At 28.5% G+C, this 17,783-nt stretch overlaps 2 protein-coding genes across 2 annotated transcripts; both read right to left on the bottom strand.

Annotated features, from left to right (window-relative positions):
• Nucleotides 1–706: 706 nt before the first annotated feature.
• On the bottom strand, nucleotides 707–7,217 carry LOC122501473 (ankyrin-1-like). Its single transcript, XM_043610956.1, has 3 exons — nucleotides 7,193–7,217; nucleotides 6,260–6,354; nucleotides 707–3,546 (listed from the first exon to the last, which is right to left on the bottom strand). The coding sequence occupies exon 3, from the start codon at nucleotides 3,433–3,435 to the stop codon at nucleotides 1,060–1,062; it is 2,376 nt and encodes a 791-aa protein (XP_043466891.1). The 5' UTR covers nucleotides 3,436–3,546; nucleotides 6,260–6,354; nucleotides 7,193–7,217; the 3' UTR covers nucleotides 707–1,059.
• Nucleotides 7,218–9,310: 2,093 nt separating this feature from the next.
• On the bottom strand, nucleotides 9,311–15,134 carry LOC122501471 (ankyrin-1-like). Its single transcript, XM_043610954.1, has 4 exons — nucleotides 15,065–15,134; nucleotides 13,892–13,983; nucleotides 13,022–13,124; nucleotides 9,311–11,996 (listed from the first exon to the last, which is right to left on the bottom strand). The coding sequence occupies exon 4, from the start codon at nucleotides 11,936–11,938 to the stop codon at nucleotides 9,554–9,556; it is 2,385 nt and encodes a 794-aa protein (XP_043466889.1). The 5' UTR covers nucleotides 11,939–11,996; nucleotides 13,022–13,124; nucleotides 13,892–13,983; nucleotides 15,065–15,134; the 3' UTR covers nucleotides 9,311–9,553.
• Nucleotides 15,135–17,783: the final 2,649 nt, after the last annotated feature.

The following is a 17,783-nucleotide window of genomic DNA, read 5'->3' as shown; positions in this document are numbered from 1 at the left end:
TATTCGGGAAATTTCCGTTTTGTGTAATTCTCTGGAGTTTCTACATATTTGGCTTATGAACAATTTCGGGTAAATTTACTGTATTATATTATTATAAAATCAATTAACAATAATTAAACTTGTTTAAATTATTATATCCTAATGGATAATAATTATCATTTTTAATCTAACATCAATTTATGCGAATCGATTTTTGTAGAATTATAATTTTACAGAACAATAATATACATTATTTATTACCTTACTATTTTCTTTAAATTTCGGCATATAGAAATGTAAGTTATAAAATTAGCACACCAAAGAGAAATAGCTCATCAATTTTAAGTCAAATTGATTAGAGTCAAACTTGTCGGAATACAATGCAACAGTCTGGATTTCTGCGGGTTTCAGTGTACTCGAATTGACGAAAATGTGTCCCTTATTTTGACGTTAATTTAACGATAGTATTTTTCAATACTAAATTAACTTTTTTAAGATAATTTTTAATAAATTTTTTATTTGAAGGGTTTTTATTAAAACTTTCGATAATTTAATTATTTTTAAAACTTACAATTAAAATTCTTCATCCTTTGATTTTCAAAAACTGTCATAAAATACTTTAACGAAGACCAGTAGATGAGTGAATAATAGTTAAAGTAATTGCTTTCTACATAGTTAAAAAACAAAATTTAATTTATAAAAAATGTTTTTATTTTGACGAAATTTCGGCAAATTATGTTCTTATATTAAAGCATAAAGGTGCATACGCGGCTCTGTGGCTCTTATAAATAAAACATAAAACTTCTACCATGATTAGTTTACAATGAAACTAGCACGAAATATTAAATAATTTAATAGTGTTTAACTTAATCTTACATATAACAGCGCAAGTACAATAATATAATAGACAATACAAAAATATAATGGGAAGTACAAAACTTGTTGCAGTAGATGCAACAAATTGATAACAAGAAGCATCTTTTAAAAATATTTCTGTCTAATTGACCTAAAAAACGTAGAAACTGTAACTGTGATAATCTTATAATGAAATTTCAAATTGTTTTCATCGTTGATTAATATTTACCACTTTATTTTATAGTCTAAAAATTTAGAAAAAACTGCTGACAACTTTCCAAGATCGCTCATTGAAAGATATTGTAAAATTTCTTCTACATCAGTGGTTGAAAATTGAATTTTATAATTCCTTTCAATGTAAACATACAAACAACTCGTGGATAAGTCAATTAACTCAATTCTACGCTTTACTTTCTCAGTACACAACTTTACAAATTTTTTATACGCGGGGAATTTATCGCACGATACTTCATTGGTATTTAATAATTTCACATCTCTTACGCAACTCGCAATTTCCTCAGTAGACTTTACTAGAATATCGTAAAAAGTGAAATTTAATTTATCGCTAACTTTTGTTTTTTGCATAATTATTATCTGCTGTCGAAATTCATTTTGAAATTTGCCAATTTTTGCTTTATATTCCCTAGAAGGGAAATATTCAATTATTCTTTCGCAACTGGGATTTAACAGTTCCAGACGTGCAATTACCAACTTTAAAAGTTCATCATCATTTGCTGTCAATTCACCAAAAGATAAATTCTTTCGTGTAATATTCAAAAGCGTGTAAACGTACTTTGTTTCGTTAACTACAAATAAATCATTCCAATCACTTCCACTAAATATTAGATTGTCTAAAATGAAATTGGAATCGTAGTAGTCGATAACAAATTCACAAATATTTAAATTAGAACATAATGCATAATTTAGAACTTCTTCAAGTTTTTTTTTATTTAAATAATTAAGCAAGCATCTAGCAATTTCAGGACGATATTCCCATTTCTCTTCCTCACTATTCACAATCTCTTTATTGTCACAAATCGAAGTTTGTTCATCCTCGCTAAAAACTCTTATAATATTAGCAAATGACAACAAAAAACCAACATGCATTTCACTTTTATGCTCGAGATCTCCGGCAATCAATAACAACTCTGTCATTTTTAATAGATTTTGAAACATTGAACGTGTAATTGTTTCTGAAACTCTACTTTCGTCTAATAAATACCCTAGTGATGAAAAGTATTTCTTTTTTCTAATGAGATTACCACCAGAGTTTATAAGAAATTTAATCATATTTAAATTTCCCATAACTGCTGCGAAATCGAATGGGCGATGAAATGCTCTTGTTTCTGAATTAATCCTCGCACCGTGTTTCAGAAGAATTTCCACTAAACGTGTGTGTTCGAATGTGGCTGCAATATGAAGAGGAGATAATTTGTCCCTAAAACAACTTTCAACTGAACAGCCTGCTTCTAGGAGAATCGTTAGCATTTCCTCGTTTCCGTTTTCAACGGCGATGTAAACTGCGAATTGTCCCGATTCACCAGATAAAGAATTTACTTTCATTTTTTTGAGAATTTCTTGTACCTTTTCAATGTCGTTAGCGCGCACAGCGGAATGAAGTTCAGTCTCCTTGGAGCATAATACAGCATCAATTTTCGAATAACAAGTTAATAGGTACTTCCAAAGTTTAAATTGGTGCATGTCTAATGCGAAATAAAGTGGAGTTTTTGTGTGATCCGTAACAAGTTTTACACCGTGTTCAAGCAGAAATTTTAAGACATGTATATGTTCATCAGTTCTACAGAGGTCGATGAGAGGAATATCCTCATTTATTTTTGATCCACTTTCAAACATGTATTTCACAATACCTAAACGATGTTTGCTTATGGCTACACCTAGAGGTGTTTCATCGTTTAAATTTCGCACATCAATTTTGTCAAAGCCATTCGACATTAATAATTTGACCATTTCTAAATTGCCAAGTTCAGCGGCATAATGAAGGGCTGTCAATCTTTTATGATCATCTTTTTGTTCCTCGCGAAACTTACCACTTTCATCCATCTTGGCGCCGTACTTCAGAAGCAGTTCAACAAGTCGGATATTATTAAGACTGGCAGCAAGATCAATTGGTTTCAAGCGAGTCATATCATCTAGTACATTGACCATAGCTCCCTGTTTCAAAAGTCTCTCGACAATTTGAATGTTCTGCATTTTTATCGCCACATGAAGTGTTGTTCTTCCGCCCTCTCTTGGAATATCAATACGTGCTCCATTTTCCAATAGAAATTCGGCTACTTCGACTTTATTTTGCTGTAAAGCTACATAAAAAGGTGTTCTTCCCTTGACGTCCTCGACATTAAGTTTAGCTCCGTTTTTTATCAATAAATCGACAATCTGTAGATGACCTCGTGCTGCTGCCACATGCAACAATCTTTTGTCATGCACATGTTTTTCTAAATTTTTTTTATTTAGTAGAGTATTAACACGATTCAAATCACTATTGTGAACGGCAAGAAAAAGAGGTGTGTAATCTTCAGTACTATAGTAATTCTCAAAATCCTCATATTTTTCACTGGGATCATTTTTATTGTTCGATGACATTCCGTAAATTTTTCGCGAAGTGATAAAAAAAATTCAATACGTATTAGAAAGATATAATGAGCAGAAAAATTGATGAACTACAATTTCGAAAATAATTCTTTCGTTGATTACCTGCAACAAATAAAATTAAATAATATAAATATTTTTATCTATATTGTTAATTATTATTAAAGAGAATGAACAAAAAACGTGAAATTATTCATCCATGCGAACTAATTAAAAACTATCTTTCGGTTCAGTTATTTATATGGGAAAATCTTACGACGAAATGGACACTCTTTTAAGGAACAGTACATAATATTAATATTAATTACAGAGTCCTAAAACTAAGGTAACCAACATAATAAAAATACAAATAATAACTAAGACTAAGACATCTTATGTGTTTCAAATATGGAGACAAAACGTCTCAAAATAAGACACTTGTTTTTGCAGTGTATTCTTTAGTGGTTATTGATAATTTTCAAATAAAATATCAAGTTACAAAGATTTGATGTGGTCTCTAAAAAGAGAAAATGTTTTCCTTTTCAAGGGTTTTAATTAATTGGTTTTAAGGTGTTTAGTTCCAGGAGGCTAGTCAAAAGTAAAATTTTTTTTTCTAAAAGTTCAAAAAAGAAATAAATATTATAATATAAAATAAAAAATCACATTTTTAAATATTATTTTTTAAGTTACGATGTATAAATTTGTAAATAATAGAAAATTAAATAAAAAATAGTAATGTTTTGATGAACGTAGTGTTTTGTAGTTAGAGACGTGGCAACACTGCAGTCACTGCATGTACGTACAGCTGATGTTAATTTGTAAACTTGATTTTATTTTCGTGATGATTTGTGATTATAATCAATATTTTAATGCAACTACGTGTAAATATTAGTAAGACAAAATGGAAAATCAATTGCCATTTAAGAACGTTCGATGGTCTTTGAATTTTGTAGGTTATGTGCGACTTACAGTTATCGCCCAAGATAAACGGCACTGACTGTTTGAAATGACGTGAAATTGGTAAACATTCATTTTCTAACAAATTTCCCTCTGTTCACAGGCACTTTTTACAAAATATGACAATGTACATTTGTCACAAATGTTTTTAACTGTCTGAATTCAAAAGATTTTGTTAATCCATGCAGAAGCGCGGTTTCAGGATTGGAATTACAAAAGTAATGTAATGACAGGCGGCAAGACGTGAGTTACAGCCATTTTGCCAGTAGAGGGCAGAAGCATGCAGGGAGCGCAAAGGCTCAGCTGTCAAAATGATTCGCATTAAGATTAAATTGCTACTGTAATTCCAATGCTGCAACCGCTGCAACCGTGTTTCTGTATAGATTAACAAGATCTTTTCAATTCAGACAATTAAAAACATTTGTGACAAATGAACGTTGTCATATTTTATAAAAAGTGCCTGTGAACAGAGGGAAATTTATTAGAAAATGAATGTTTACCAATTTCACGTCATTTAAACCGGTCAGTGCCGTATTTGTTGGGTGACAACTGTTAGTCGCACATTATCGAGAAATTTAAGAGTAAATATTTCTTTCTGCATTTATATTTATTATTAATACTTATTTCATATTTAAATACAAAATTTGAAAATTAGTTAAATAATTAAAAATAATATTTATTTAATAATAACAGTAATAATAATAATAATTTAATTTGAAATTAAAATTTAATTTTTCAAGGTAATGTCAATTTAGTATTTAATTTATACGCATATAGTTTACTTCCAATTAAAAGAAAAGTTCATGAATTGTTTCAAAAAAGTAAATAAGTATTACGAAAATTTATTCATGGATTTTTTTGGACAAAGATGAATAAAGCAAATTTTTTCTAAATACTTGAACTGGTTTGAATTTTCGCGTACTCTATTTCCTCCGCGGCAGTTGCAACGTTGCCACATTCTCCATATCAAACGAAATGACAAAAATTTTTTATTTAACTATATTTTTTGGAATAAAAATACTCTGTAACTAAACGATAAATTGTACAGTGTTTTAAGTATTCTTATCTTTGAATATTAAATTAGTTTTGTTTTAATTTTGAGATGAATCCTTATTGTGCATCAAAAGTTATAAAGTGATATATATCAAATAGTCAGTTTTTCGTTCGCGGCGTCCATTAGCTAAATGCAAACATTGAGAAAAATACTAAATTTTGGACGACAATATCTCGAGAACCGTACGATAAAAAAATCTCAGATTCAACAATAATGTGCATTAATAGGTTAATTAATTTTGCTCAAGTTTTCAAGTAATTCTCTATTATCATTGATTTTGAACTAACCACCTTAATAATGGTTGGCTTCTTCTGTAAGGGTTTGTTGAACTAAAAACGATCTAGACCAATAAAATCTATAGGGATTGTAAAAAATTCTACAAAAAAAATAAATTTTCAGGCGTGAAAAGCGGTATGAGCCTTTAAGTTCAATCATTGTTTTCTCAAAAACTTGTTTTCGCACGTAAGTCCCTTTTACTAGACCAGGTCATCGCAAATGTATAGAAAAGAATAGATTTTTAGAGATACACCTTAAATTTCTTGATTGCAGCATTTTCAGGGAATAAATTTGTTTAATTTGAATGAAACAAATCTTTTATAGTTTTTTCTACTTAACAGCAATATTTACAAATGTGTATAGAAACTTAATTTAAAAAAAAGGAATTTCTATTCTAATGATTATATATCCTATAGTACCCATTTTTTTCCAATATCATATCATGAGATTTACCCACTTATGTATAAAAATTAGCGATGTCCGATTTTACGTAAATCTTAATGCGAGTTTTTAGATTAAATTAAATAAAAATTGAAGTTTTAGAATACATACCCAATTATCTTGCAATTGTACAGACTTTTCCAAATTAATTGTCGCCTTCAAAGTGTACAACACGGAGGATTCATCTATAGACTTGTAAACTCCATCTAAAACAAAATTGATAAAATTGGTATTATTTTTTCCTGTAATTGTAGTTTTTAAATGGAATTTTTAAATAGAAACAGATGACTGCTAGATGAAAATAAATTATTCGCGAGAGTACTAAGAGAAAACGTATCTCACAAAAACAAATAAAATTCTACTAAAAAAACTTAATTTTCATGAACTTAATACCATTCTTGAGCTTTTTTCACGTATACAATATACACAAAAAAGTGAACCGCTGTATAAAATGTAGTGACTTAGTCAGACTTAGCCGAAACGTGTAAAATTACGATAATCAGCGAATGTAAATTCCCTCTTGTATAATTAATACTTTTAATTAATGTTTCAGTTTCAGAATTTCTCCTAAATTTACTGTACTTTCAAGTTTCAAAGTATAAGCAATTAATTGAAAGTTATTTTATAAAAAGTTGTAAAACTGAAGCATTGAAAGTATTAATTTTTCAAGAAGAAATTGAATTTCGCAGATTTTAAAAAAGATAAAAAATTTTAAGTCTCTAGAACATTTCATAATAAAAATATAAATAAACAGGAAATTGTTTTATGCAGCGCAATTAAATTTTAAAGATTTTAAAGTACAATTTTGAAATTAGCAACAATTTCAGAATTTTGATTGACCTTTTTGACAATCACAAATAGTTAACCTAAAATACACTTGGAACTTTCTCTTACAATAGGAAATTATTATTACTTGATGTAATATATATTTGAAAATCAGAAAAGAATTGTTTTTTTCCTTCAATAAATATGATAAACATTGTAAAACAATTTACATGTTGTTAAATTAAAATGAAATTAATAAATTTACAATATTTTTTGTACCTGAAATCGTTTTCGTTTCGACAGTTTAAAGGTGCATTCAGTCAAAATCGCCTTCACACAAAGGTGTAAAGGTGTTTCTGCAATAGCTTGGAAATGCATTTGTTTTGTCTGATTTAAAATAATTGACAATTCTGTGTACAAATTTAATTAATATCATTAGAAAGAAAGCAAATTCTTTTAAACTTGAATGCAGAATATGTAATTACTTTGAATCAGACAAAATAAAAGCATTTTCAATCTATTGCAGAAATACTTTTATTGCTTGGTGTAAAGGCTTCTCTAACCATTAAGGTCTGAGCACAATTGATACACGAACGCAAAGCATAAGGTAGAAAAGGACATATGTGGACGTCCACATGAAAAGGGCCCATTTTGGCACTACTGAAGTTATCTATATGGGCGTATTCCTGGCAAAATTTGGAAAATTTTGAGTGGTCTTAGAACTTTTTTGGTTAAAAATTCGCTGAGTTACGGAATTTCAAAGTTTAGAACGCCAAAAACCTCATTTCGAGAAAAACGGAATTAAAGATTGCGATACCAACTAATTGTTGTATCTCTGGTTCCTCTGGAAAGTTATTCAGATAAGAATTGTTTACATTCCAGGGTACCTAAAAGATGAAAAACCAATAAGTTTTTAATTTTTAAAACCTTCCCCCCTCTTAATTTTGAAAAATTTCGTACTTAAGTACGAGAAACCGACAATATGGGCCCTTTTCTAAAAAGGACAGTTTTTCTATTAAAAAACCATTTTTTTACAGGATTAATGATTAGGTACAATTTTATTGTGTCATTTGAAGAAAAAGAATAGATATTAAACTTATTTAAAAATTTTTGACAGTCTCTATTATGAAAAAATTGACGAAATATACAAATTTTCATTTCGATAATTACGAAAAAAAGACTCTAACATCAATATCTCTGGTTCTTCTGAGAAGTTATTCAGATAAGAATTGTTTACAGTCCAGGACACCTTAGAGATGAAAAATCAAGAGGTTTTAAATTTTTCTATACCTCCATTTTTAAAATACGGATTACTTTTGCAAATGACCGACAAAATGGGCCTTTTCATTTTTCTAAAGAACCAATGAAATCAAACAGTTAAATTATCGATAAATTAATGAAAACCGCATGATTCGACTTGCCAAAACATATAGATTGATAATAAAAAATAAAAAAAAAATTAAGAATTTGCTCAAAAATTACTAAATTGCGATTATCTCGAAAACTAGAACCGACAATATGGGCCCTTTTCATGTGGACGTCCACATATATATATTTATGTCCTTTTCTATATCATGAATATCGTTTGCGAATCTATTGTGCGTTGGACTTTACGCTTGAGATTGCATTTCGAATTTCGATCCCGATTCGGGAAATTTCCGTTTTGTGTAATTCTCTGGAGTTTCTACATACATATTTGGCTTATAAACAATTTCTTTATACGAAAAAAGAGGTGGAAAAAGGAATGATTTTCTGGTAATTTTAGTGTTTTATAAAATCAATTAACAATAATTAAACTTGTTTATATTTTTATATCCTAATGAATAATAATTATCCTTTTTTAATCGAACATCAACATACGCGAATTGTTTTTTTTTTTTGTAGAATTATAATTTTACAGAATAATAATATATATTATTTATTACCTTACTATTTTCTTTAAATTTCGGCATATAGAAATGTTTCAGTGTGCTCGAATTGACAAAAATGTGTCCCATATTTTGACGTTACTTTAACGATAGTATTTTTCAACACTAAATTAACTTTTTCAAGATAATTTTTAATAAATTTTTCATTTTCGAATTTTTATTAAAACTTTCGATAATTTAATTATTTTTAGAACTAACAATTGAAATTCTTCAAACTTTGATTTTCAAAAACTGTCATGAAATATTTTAACCAAGACCAGTAGATGAGTAAATAATAGTTAAGGTAAATTGCTTTCTAGTTAAAGAACAAAATCTAATTTATAAAAAATGTTTTTATTTTGACGAAGTTTCGACAAATTATGTTCTCATATTAAAGCATATAAAGGTGCATACGCGGCTCTGTAGCTGTTTATATAAATAAAACATAAAGGTACTTCTACCATGATTAGTTGACAATGAAACTAGCGCGAAATATTAAATAATTTATTCTTGCTTAACTTTAACTTACCTATAACAGCGCAAGTACAAAAATATAATAGACAATACAAAAATATAATCGGAAGTACAAAACTTGTTGCAGTAGATGCAACAAATTGATAACAAGAAGCATCTTTTAAAACTATTTCAGTCTAATTGAACTAAAAAGCATAGAAACTGTGACTGAGATACTATTATAATAAAATTTCAAATTTTTTCCATCGTTGATTAAAATTTACCACTTTATTTTATAGTCTAAAAATTTAGAAAAAACTGCTGACAACTTTCCAAGATCGCTCATTGAAAGATATTGTAAAATTTCTTCTACATCAGCTGTTGAAATTTTAATTTTATAATTCCTTTGAATGTAATGATACAAACAATTCGTGGATATGTCAATAAACTCAATTCTACGCTTTACTTTCTCAGTACACAACTTTACAAATTTTTTATACGCTGGAAATTTATTATACGATACTTTATTGGTATTTAATAATTTTACATTCCTTACGCAACTAGCAATTTCCTCAGTAGACTTTACTAGAATATCGTGAAAAGTGAAATTTAATTTATCGCTAAATTTTGTTTTTTGCATAACTAATATCTGCTCTTGACATTCATTTTGAAATTTTCGAATTTTTGTTTTATCTTCACTTGATGGAAAATATTCAATTATGTCAGAACAAAATACTGAGTTTTTAACGGGGTTTATCAGTTCAAGCCGTGCAATTATCAACTTTAAAAGTTCATCATCATTTTCTCTTAATTTACGAGAATTTAAATTATTTTTTGTAATTTTCAAAAGCGTGTAAACGTCCATTGTTTCATTCACTATAAATAAATTATTCCAATCACTACTTATACTAAATTCATAATCGATGGGAATTAAATTGGAATCATAGTATTCGATAATAAATTCACAAATACTCGCATTACACATTAATGCATCATTTAGAACTTGTTTAAACATTTTTTTCTTTAAATAATTAAGCAAGCATCTCACAATTTCAGGACGATATTCCCATTTCTCTTCCTCACTATTCACAATCTCTTTATTGTCACTAATTGAAGTTTGTTCATCCTCGATAGAAACTTTTAAAATATTAGCAAATGACAACAAACAACTAACAGAACTTTCTTTTTTATGCACGAGATCCCCGGCAATCAATAACAATTCCGTAATTTTTAAAAGATTTTGAAACATTGAAGGTGTCATTGTTTCTGAAACTCTACATTCGTCTAATAAGTAGTCTAGTGATGAAAGGTAGTCATCTTTTCTTATGAGATTAGCACCAGAGTCTATGAGAAATTTAATCATATTTAAATTTTCCATAATTGCTGCAAAATCCAATGGGCGATGGAGTGCTCTTGTTTCTGAATTAATCCTCGCACCGTACTTCAGAAGAATTTCGACTAAACGTGTGTGTTCGAATGTGGCTGCAATATGAAGAGGAGATAATTTGTCCCTAAAACAACTTTCAACCGAACAGCCTGCTTCTAGGAGAATCGTTAACATTTCCTCGTTTCCGTTTTCAACGGCGATGTAAACTGCGAATTGTCCCAATTCACCAGATAAAGATTTTACTTTCATTTTTTTGAGAATTTCTTGTACCTTTTCAATGTCGTTAGCGCGCACAGCGGAATGAAGTTCAGTCTCCTTGGAGCACAATACAGAATCAATTTTCGAATAGCAGGTTAATAGGTACCTCCAAAGTTTAAACTCGTGCTTGTCTAATGCGAAATAAATTGGAGTTTCTGTATGATCCGTAACAAGTTTTACACCGTGTTCAAGCAGAAATTTTAAGACATGTATATGTTCATCAGTTCTACAGAGGTCGATGAGAGGAATATCCTCATTTATTTTTGATCCACTTTCAAACATATATTTCATAATACCTAAACAATGATTGTCTATTGCTACACATAGGGGTGTTTTATCCTTTAAATTTTTCACTTCAATTTTGTCAAAGCCATTCGTCATTAATAATTTGACCATTTCTAAATTGCCAAGTTCAGCGGCAAAATGAAGAGCTGTCATTCTTTTATGGTCAACTTTTTGTCCTTCGCAAAATTCATCACTTTCATCCATCTTGGCGCCGTACTTCAGAAGAAGTTCCACAAGTTGGATATTATTAAGACTGGCAGCAAGATCAATTGGTTTCATGCTGGACACATCATCTAGTACATTGACCATAGCACCCGGTTTCAAAAGTCTCTCGACAATTTGAATGTTCTGCGTTTTTATCGCGACATGAAGTGTTGTTCTTCCGCCCTCTCTTGGAATATCAATACGTGCTCCATTTTCCAATAGAAATTCGGCTACCTCGACTTTATTTTGCAGTAAAGCTATATAAAAAGGTGTTCTTCCCTTGACGTCCTCGACATTAATTCTAGCTCCAATTTTTATCAACAAATCGACAATTTGTAGATGACCTCGTGCTGCTGCCACATGCAACATTCTTTTCTCATGTATATTTTCTGCTAAATTATATTCATTTAGCAAAGTACTAACACTATTTAAATCACCATTGTGAACGGCAAGAAAAATAGGCGTGTAATCGTCAGTACTATAGTAATTCTCAAAATCCTCATATTTTTCATTTCCTTTGTTCGACGACATTCTGTAAACAGAAAAATTGATGATCTACAATTCCGAAAAGAATTTTTTCGTTTATTACCTGGAACAAATAAAATGAAATAATATTAATATTTTTTTCTATTTTGTTAATTATTATTTCAGATTTCTTTTTGTTACATTGTTATTTTTTTAAAATAATTTTTAATTTTAAGTTTTTTAAGTAATGCATAATTTGCGCCTCGATATAAAAAAATAAAAGGAAAAATTGCCTTATTTATTTAATATATTTTGATGTTTACTTTTAGCATGTATAATTGGATGAGTTAATGAAAATTTTTTATGCTAATTTTGGATGTTTCAGAAGATCTATTTGTAGGTTGAGGCGAAAGTTACAATCAAACGACGTTTACTGAAGATTGGATTCAGTGCAGTGTTTTAAATTTTTGGGTATACATGAAAACTGCATTAAATCCTATAATAAATGTTTAAAATGCGACCAGAAAAAGAGAAAAGTAATGTGAACGATTAAAAATGAAGTTTAAGCTATAGAAGCAAAAACTTATAAGTATTGGACATCTCTTCCGCATACATGTGACCATATCTCTTCGTTAAATGTTTAATTATCAATAAAAGTTTAGACAAAAATCGCCTTTTTATAATTTTTACAGTACTTTAAAAAATCTATGGCCATCTCTCCCAGGCTTACCCTACGAAACTTATTTACACTAAGTTTTAAATGGAAAAAAAAATTTTGTTTTTGAGTTAAACGATTTTTTTGAAAATTAAATTTTGATTATCTCCTAAATGGTTGATTCGATTTTCATTAAAAAATAAATGTTACATAACACATAAGAACGTTTTTAAACAAATAATTGTCGACTAAATTCTCACATACAAAGACAATAAAAAAATTTTTTTGGTCGAATCACCGGTTCAGCCATTTCGTCAAATTGATTACACGAATTGACGAAAATGTGTATTACATTTTGAACATTTTTTGACGTCAAGTGGAAGGTAGTATTATTCATTAAAACTTTTCAGAATTTAATTATTATAAAAATTTGTAATTAAAATTCTTCAAACTTTAATTTTCAAAAATTTATATGAAATTTTTAGAATACACACCCAATTATCCTCCAATTGTAGACTTTCCAAAATAAATTGTCGCCTTTAAAATGTACAGCACGGAGGATTCATCTATAGACTTGTCATTATCTATAAACTCAATCTGAAACAAAAATAAAATAATCTGTATTATTTTATCACATTATTTTAAATATAACGAAGATAAAAGCGTAGATTTTCATACAATTTACAATTTATTGCTTCCTTATAGAGGAAGGATTGTATTTGTGAAAATTTTCGATATGGATTTTATGAATAACTTTATTATAAGTAATTTTCTTCGATTTTTATAAGGAAGATGATAGCGTTTTTTATCAAGATGAAAAATATCGTTGAGAAGTTACAAAAATCAAAATAAAAGATACAAAATTTGAGAGAAATACGGCAGTTAATATTTCTGCTGGTATAATAAAAATAAAGAAATAATGTCGAGTAACTAACTTGTCCCACAAAAATTTAAATTTTATAACTTTTTTTAAACACTTATTTCCAAAATTTTCATTTTCCAAAACAGGAGCAGATTCTTAATTACGCTCCCATCTAATAAACCCGAAAAATACCAGCTCGGTGTCACAATTACGAATGAGAAGACATGCGTCAAATCACTTTTTCAGGAAGACTTTTTTCCCGGATGCCCTCAAGAATAAATTCAGTTTAAATGAATTATTTATTCACCTGAATTGAATAAAAACTATTGACTTCGGTCCTTTATAAAAGTTTCGGACCTTTTTATAAACACTTAGCGATGGGACAGTTTCGATTATATCTTAAAATATAATTTGAATTTCATTCATTAAACTTTACATGCACTTTTATTTGTCAATTATAATTTGTACTTTAAAGTAAAAATATAATTTTTACAATACGTACCCAATTATCCAGCAATTGAAGAATTTTCGAAATAAATAATCGCCTTCAAAATAATGCTACTCAGAGGATTTACCAAGGCTTGTAAACTCAATCTAAAACAAAATTCATGAAATTTGTATTATTTTTTACTGCAGTTTTAGAGTTTTTATATGGAATAGTTATAGAAACAGATGGCTGCTAAATGAAAACACGTTATTTGCGAGAATACTTAGAGAAAACGTAACTTACACAAATAAATAGAATTCTACTAAAAAAAATAGTCACAAAACGACGGAAATTTAGTCAGAATTTCTGACGTTTCTAGACTTATTGTTACGATTGCAGTCTCAAGACGTCACTATAATTTTGGTGTAATAAAAAAAGCATCAAAAGTAGTTAGGTTCTTTTTTGAGGTTCGCCGACCTTTTTTCCCACTCTCATAAAATTCCGGGAAAACTATTTATTTAGAACTGTGTAAAATAGTATTTTACGTATTAATTTTTATTTTTATCACGTATACAATATGCACAAAAAAGCAAACCGCTCTATAAAATGTAGTGACAAACAGTCATTTCTAGAAACATCAGAAATAATAATAATAATAAGACCATTTTAGTCAGACTTAGCAGAAAAGTGTAAAATTACGAAAATAAGCGAATTTAAATTCCCTCTTGTAAAATTAATACTTTTAATCAATATTTCAGTTTCAAAATTTCTTTTACATTTACTACTTTGAAGTTGCAAAATATTAAGCAATAAATTGAGTTATTTTATAAAAAGTTGTAAAACTGAAGCATTGAAAGTATTAATTTTTCAAGAGGAAATTGAATTTCGCAGATTTTAAAAAAGATACAATTTTTTAAGTCTCTAGAACATTTCATAATAAAAATATAAATAAACAGAAATTTTTTTTTTTTACGGCGCAATTAAATTTTAAAGATTTTAAAGTACAATTTTGAAATTAGAAAAAATTTGGGGATTGTTATTGACGTTTTTGACAATCACAAATAGTTAACCTAAAATACACTTGAAAATTTGTCTTATACAATAGAAAATTATTAATACTTGATGTAATAGATATTTGAAAATCAGAAAAGAATTTTTTTTTCTTCATTAAATATGATTAACATTGTAAAACAATTTACATGTTGTTAAATTAGAATGAAATTAATAAATTTACAATATTTTTTGTACCTGGAATCGTTTTCGTTTCGACAGTTTAAAGGTGCATTCAGTCAAAATCGCCTTCACACGAAGCTGTAAAGGTGTTTCTGCAATAGCTTGAAAATGCATTTGTTTTGTCTGATTTAAAATGATTGACAATTCTGTGTACAAATTTAATTTATATCATTAGAAAGAAAGCAAATTTTTTTAAACTTGAATGCAGAATATGTAATTACTTTGAATCGGACAAAACAAAAGCATTTTCAAGCTATTGCAGAAATACTTTTATTGCTTCTCTGACCATTAAGGGTGCAGTCCCATGGCACCGTTTTGCGTTGCGTTTTGTAACTAGGCCATGAGTGTGAGAGAGATGAAGATATATGTTTGCTATATTTGCACTCATGGCCTAGTTACAAAACGCAACGCAAAACGCTGCCATGGGACTTCACCCTAAGGCCTGAGCACAATTGTGCACGAACGCAAAGCATAAGGTAGAAAAGGATATAGATATATTATTGTCCTTTTCTATCTCATGAATCTCGTTCGCGAACCTATTGAACTTTGCGATTGAGATTGCACAGATTGCATTTCGAATTTCGACCCCGATTCGGGAAATTTCCGTTTTGTGTAATTCTCTGAAGTTTCTACATTTTTGGCTTATGAACAATTTCGGGTAATTTTACTGTATTATATTATTATAAAATCAATTAACAATAATTAAACTTGTTTAAATTATTATATCCTAATGAATAATATATTTATCATTTTTAATCGAACATCAATTTACGCGAATTGTTTTTTTGTAGAATTATAATTTTACAGAATAATAATATATATTATTTATTACCTTACTATTTTTTTTAAATTTCGGCATATAGAAATGTAAGTTATGAAACGAAAACAAATTGATTAAAATCGAACCTGTCGGAATGCAATTATATTTTTAAAATATTGTTGATTTCTAAAAAGCCAAACAAGAATTATTTTTACTTAGTTTCACAATATTGTAAACATATAAAATTAAATAACAAATCAATTTTTAATAAATTTTTCATTTTCGAATTTTTATTTGAAGGGTTTTTATTAAAACTTTCGATAATTTAATTATTTTTAGAACTTACAATTAAAATTCTTCAAACTTTGATTTTCAAAAACTTTCATGAAATACTTTAACCAAGACCAGTAGATGAGTGAAAAAAGATAAAGTAATTCCTTTTTGGTTGAAAAACAAAATTTATAAAAAATATTTTTATTTTGACGAAGTTTCGCCAAATTATGTTCTCATGTTAAAAGCATGAAGGTGCATACGCGGCTCTGTAGGTAGCTGTTTATATAAATAAAACATAAAAGCCCAAGGAGCACGTAAGTTTATCTTGACATCACTGTAATATTACATTGGAGATTCGTTATATTACACTGTAATATTACAGTGATCTTACTGGGATATCAAAATGTCCACCTGGAGGTAATATTACGTTGTTACATCAAGAGAATATTACCTGGTAATATTAAGGTAATATTACACTGTAATATTAACGTAATGTTAAGGTAATATTCAGATAAAATTAGAATAATTTTATAATTTAGAAAAAAACATTTCACAAAGTTGGACTCGAACCCAGAACCATGTGCATAGTAATCATGAGTCTTACCACTGAGCCAAACTTACTTGTAGTGTATTAAGATTCTCGACGGTATATAATCTTTGTAAGTTTTTTAAAGTTCTTCATATTTTATCAAAAATCTTAATACACTACAAGTAAGTTTGGCTCAGTGGTAAGACTCTTGATTACTGTGCGCAAGGTTCAGGGTTCAAGTCCAGCTTTGTGAAATGTTTTTTTCTAAATTATAAAATTATTCTAATTTTATCTGAATATTACCTTAACATTACGTTAATATTACCTTAATATTACCAGGTAATATTCTCTTGATATAACAACGTAATATTACCTCCAGGCGGACATTTTGATATCCCAGTAAGATCACTGTAATATTACAGTGTAATATAACGAATCTCCAATGTAATATTACAGTGATGTCAAGATAAGCTTACGTGCTCCTTGGGAGGTAATTCTACTATGATTAGTTTACAATGAAACTAGCGCGAAATATTAAATAATTTATTCTTGCTTAACTTTAACTTACCTATAACAGCGCAAGTACAAAAATATAATAGACAATACAAAAATATAATCGGAAGTACAAAACTTGTTGCAGTAGATGCAACAAATTGATAACAAGAAGCATCTTTTAAAACTATTTCAGTCTAATTGAACTAAAAAGCATAGAAACTGTGACTGAGATACTATTATAATAAAATTTCAAATTTTTTCCATCGTTGATTAAAATTTACCACTTTATTTTATAGTCTAAAAATTTAGAAAAAACTGCTGACAACTTTCCAAGATCGCTCATTGAAAGATATTGTAAAATTTCTTCTACATCAGTGATTGAAAATTTAATTTTACAATTCCTTTCAATGTAATGATACATACAATTCGTGGATATGTCAACTAACTCAATTCTACGCTTTATTTTCTCAATACGCAACTTTAAAAATTTTGTATACGCGGGGAATTTATCGCACGATACTTCATTGGTATTTAATAATTTCACATCTCTTACGCAACTCGCAATTTCCTCAGTAGACTTTACTAGAATATCGTAAAAAGTGAAATTTAATTTATCGCTAACTTTTGTTTTTTGCATAATTATTATCTGCTCTTGACATTTATTTTGAAATTTTTGA

This window comes from Leptopilina heterotoma, unplaced genomic scaffold, assembly GCF_015476425.1.
Source record: "Leptopilina heterotoma isolate Lh14 unplaced genomic scaffold, ASM1547642v1 Lhet_21, whole genome shotgun sequence".
Taxonomy (NCBI): domain Eukaryota; kingdom Metazoa; phylum Arthropoda; class Insecta; order Hymenoptera; family Figitidae; genus Leptopilina; species Leptopilina heterotoma.
This window is presented reverse-complemented; position numbering and strand designations above follow the sequence as displayed.

Bases quoted from the DNA above. Each gene is read 5' to 3' on its own strand.
- LOC122501473 (XM_043610956.1), bottom strand. From the start codon at position 3,435: ATGTCATCGAACAATAAAAATGATCCCAGTGAAAAATATGAGGATTTT.
- LOC122501471 (XM_043610954.1), bottom strand. From the start codon at position 11,938: ATGTCGTCGAACAAAGGAAATGAAAAATATGAGGATTTTGAGAATTAC.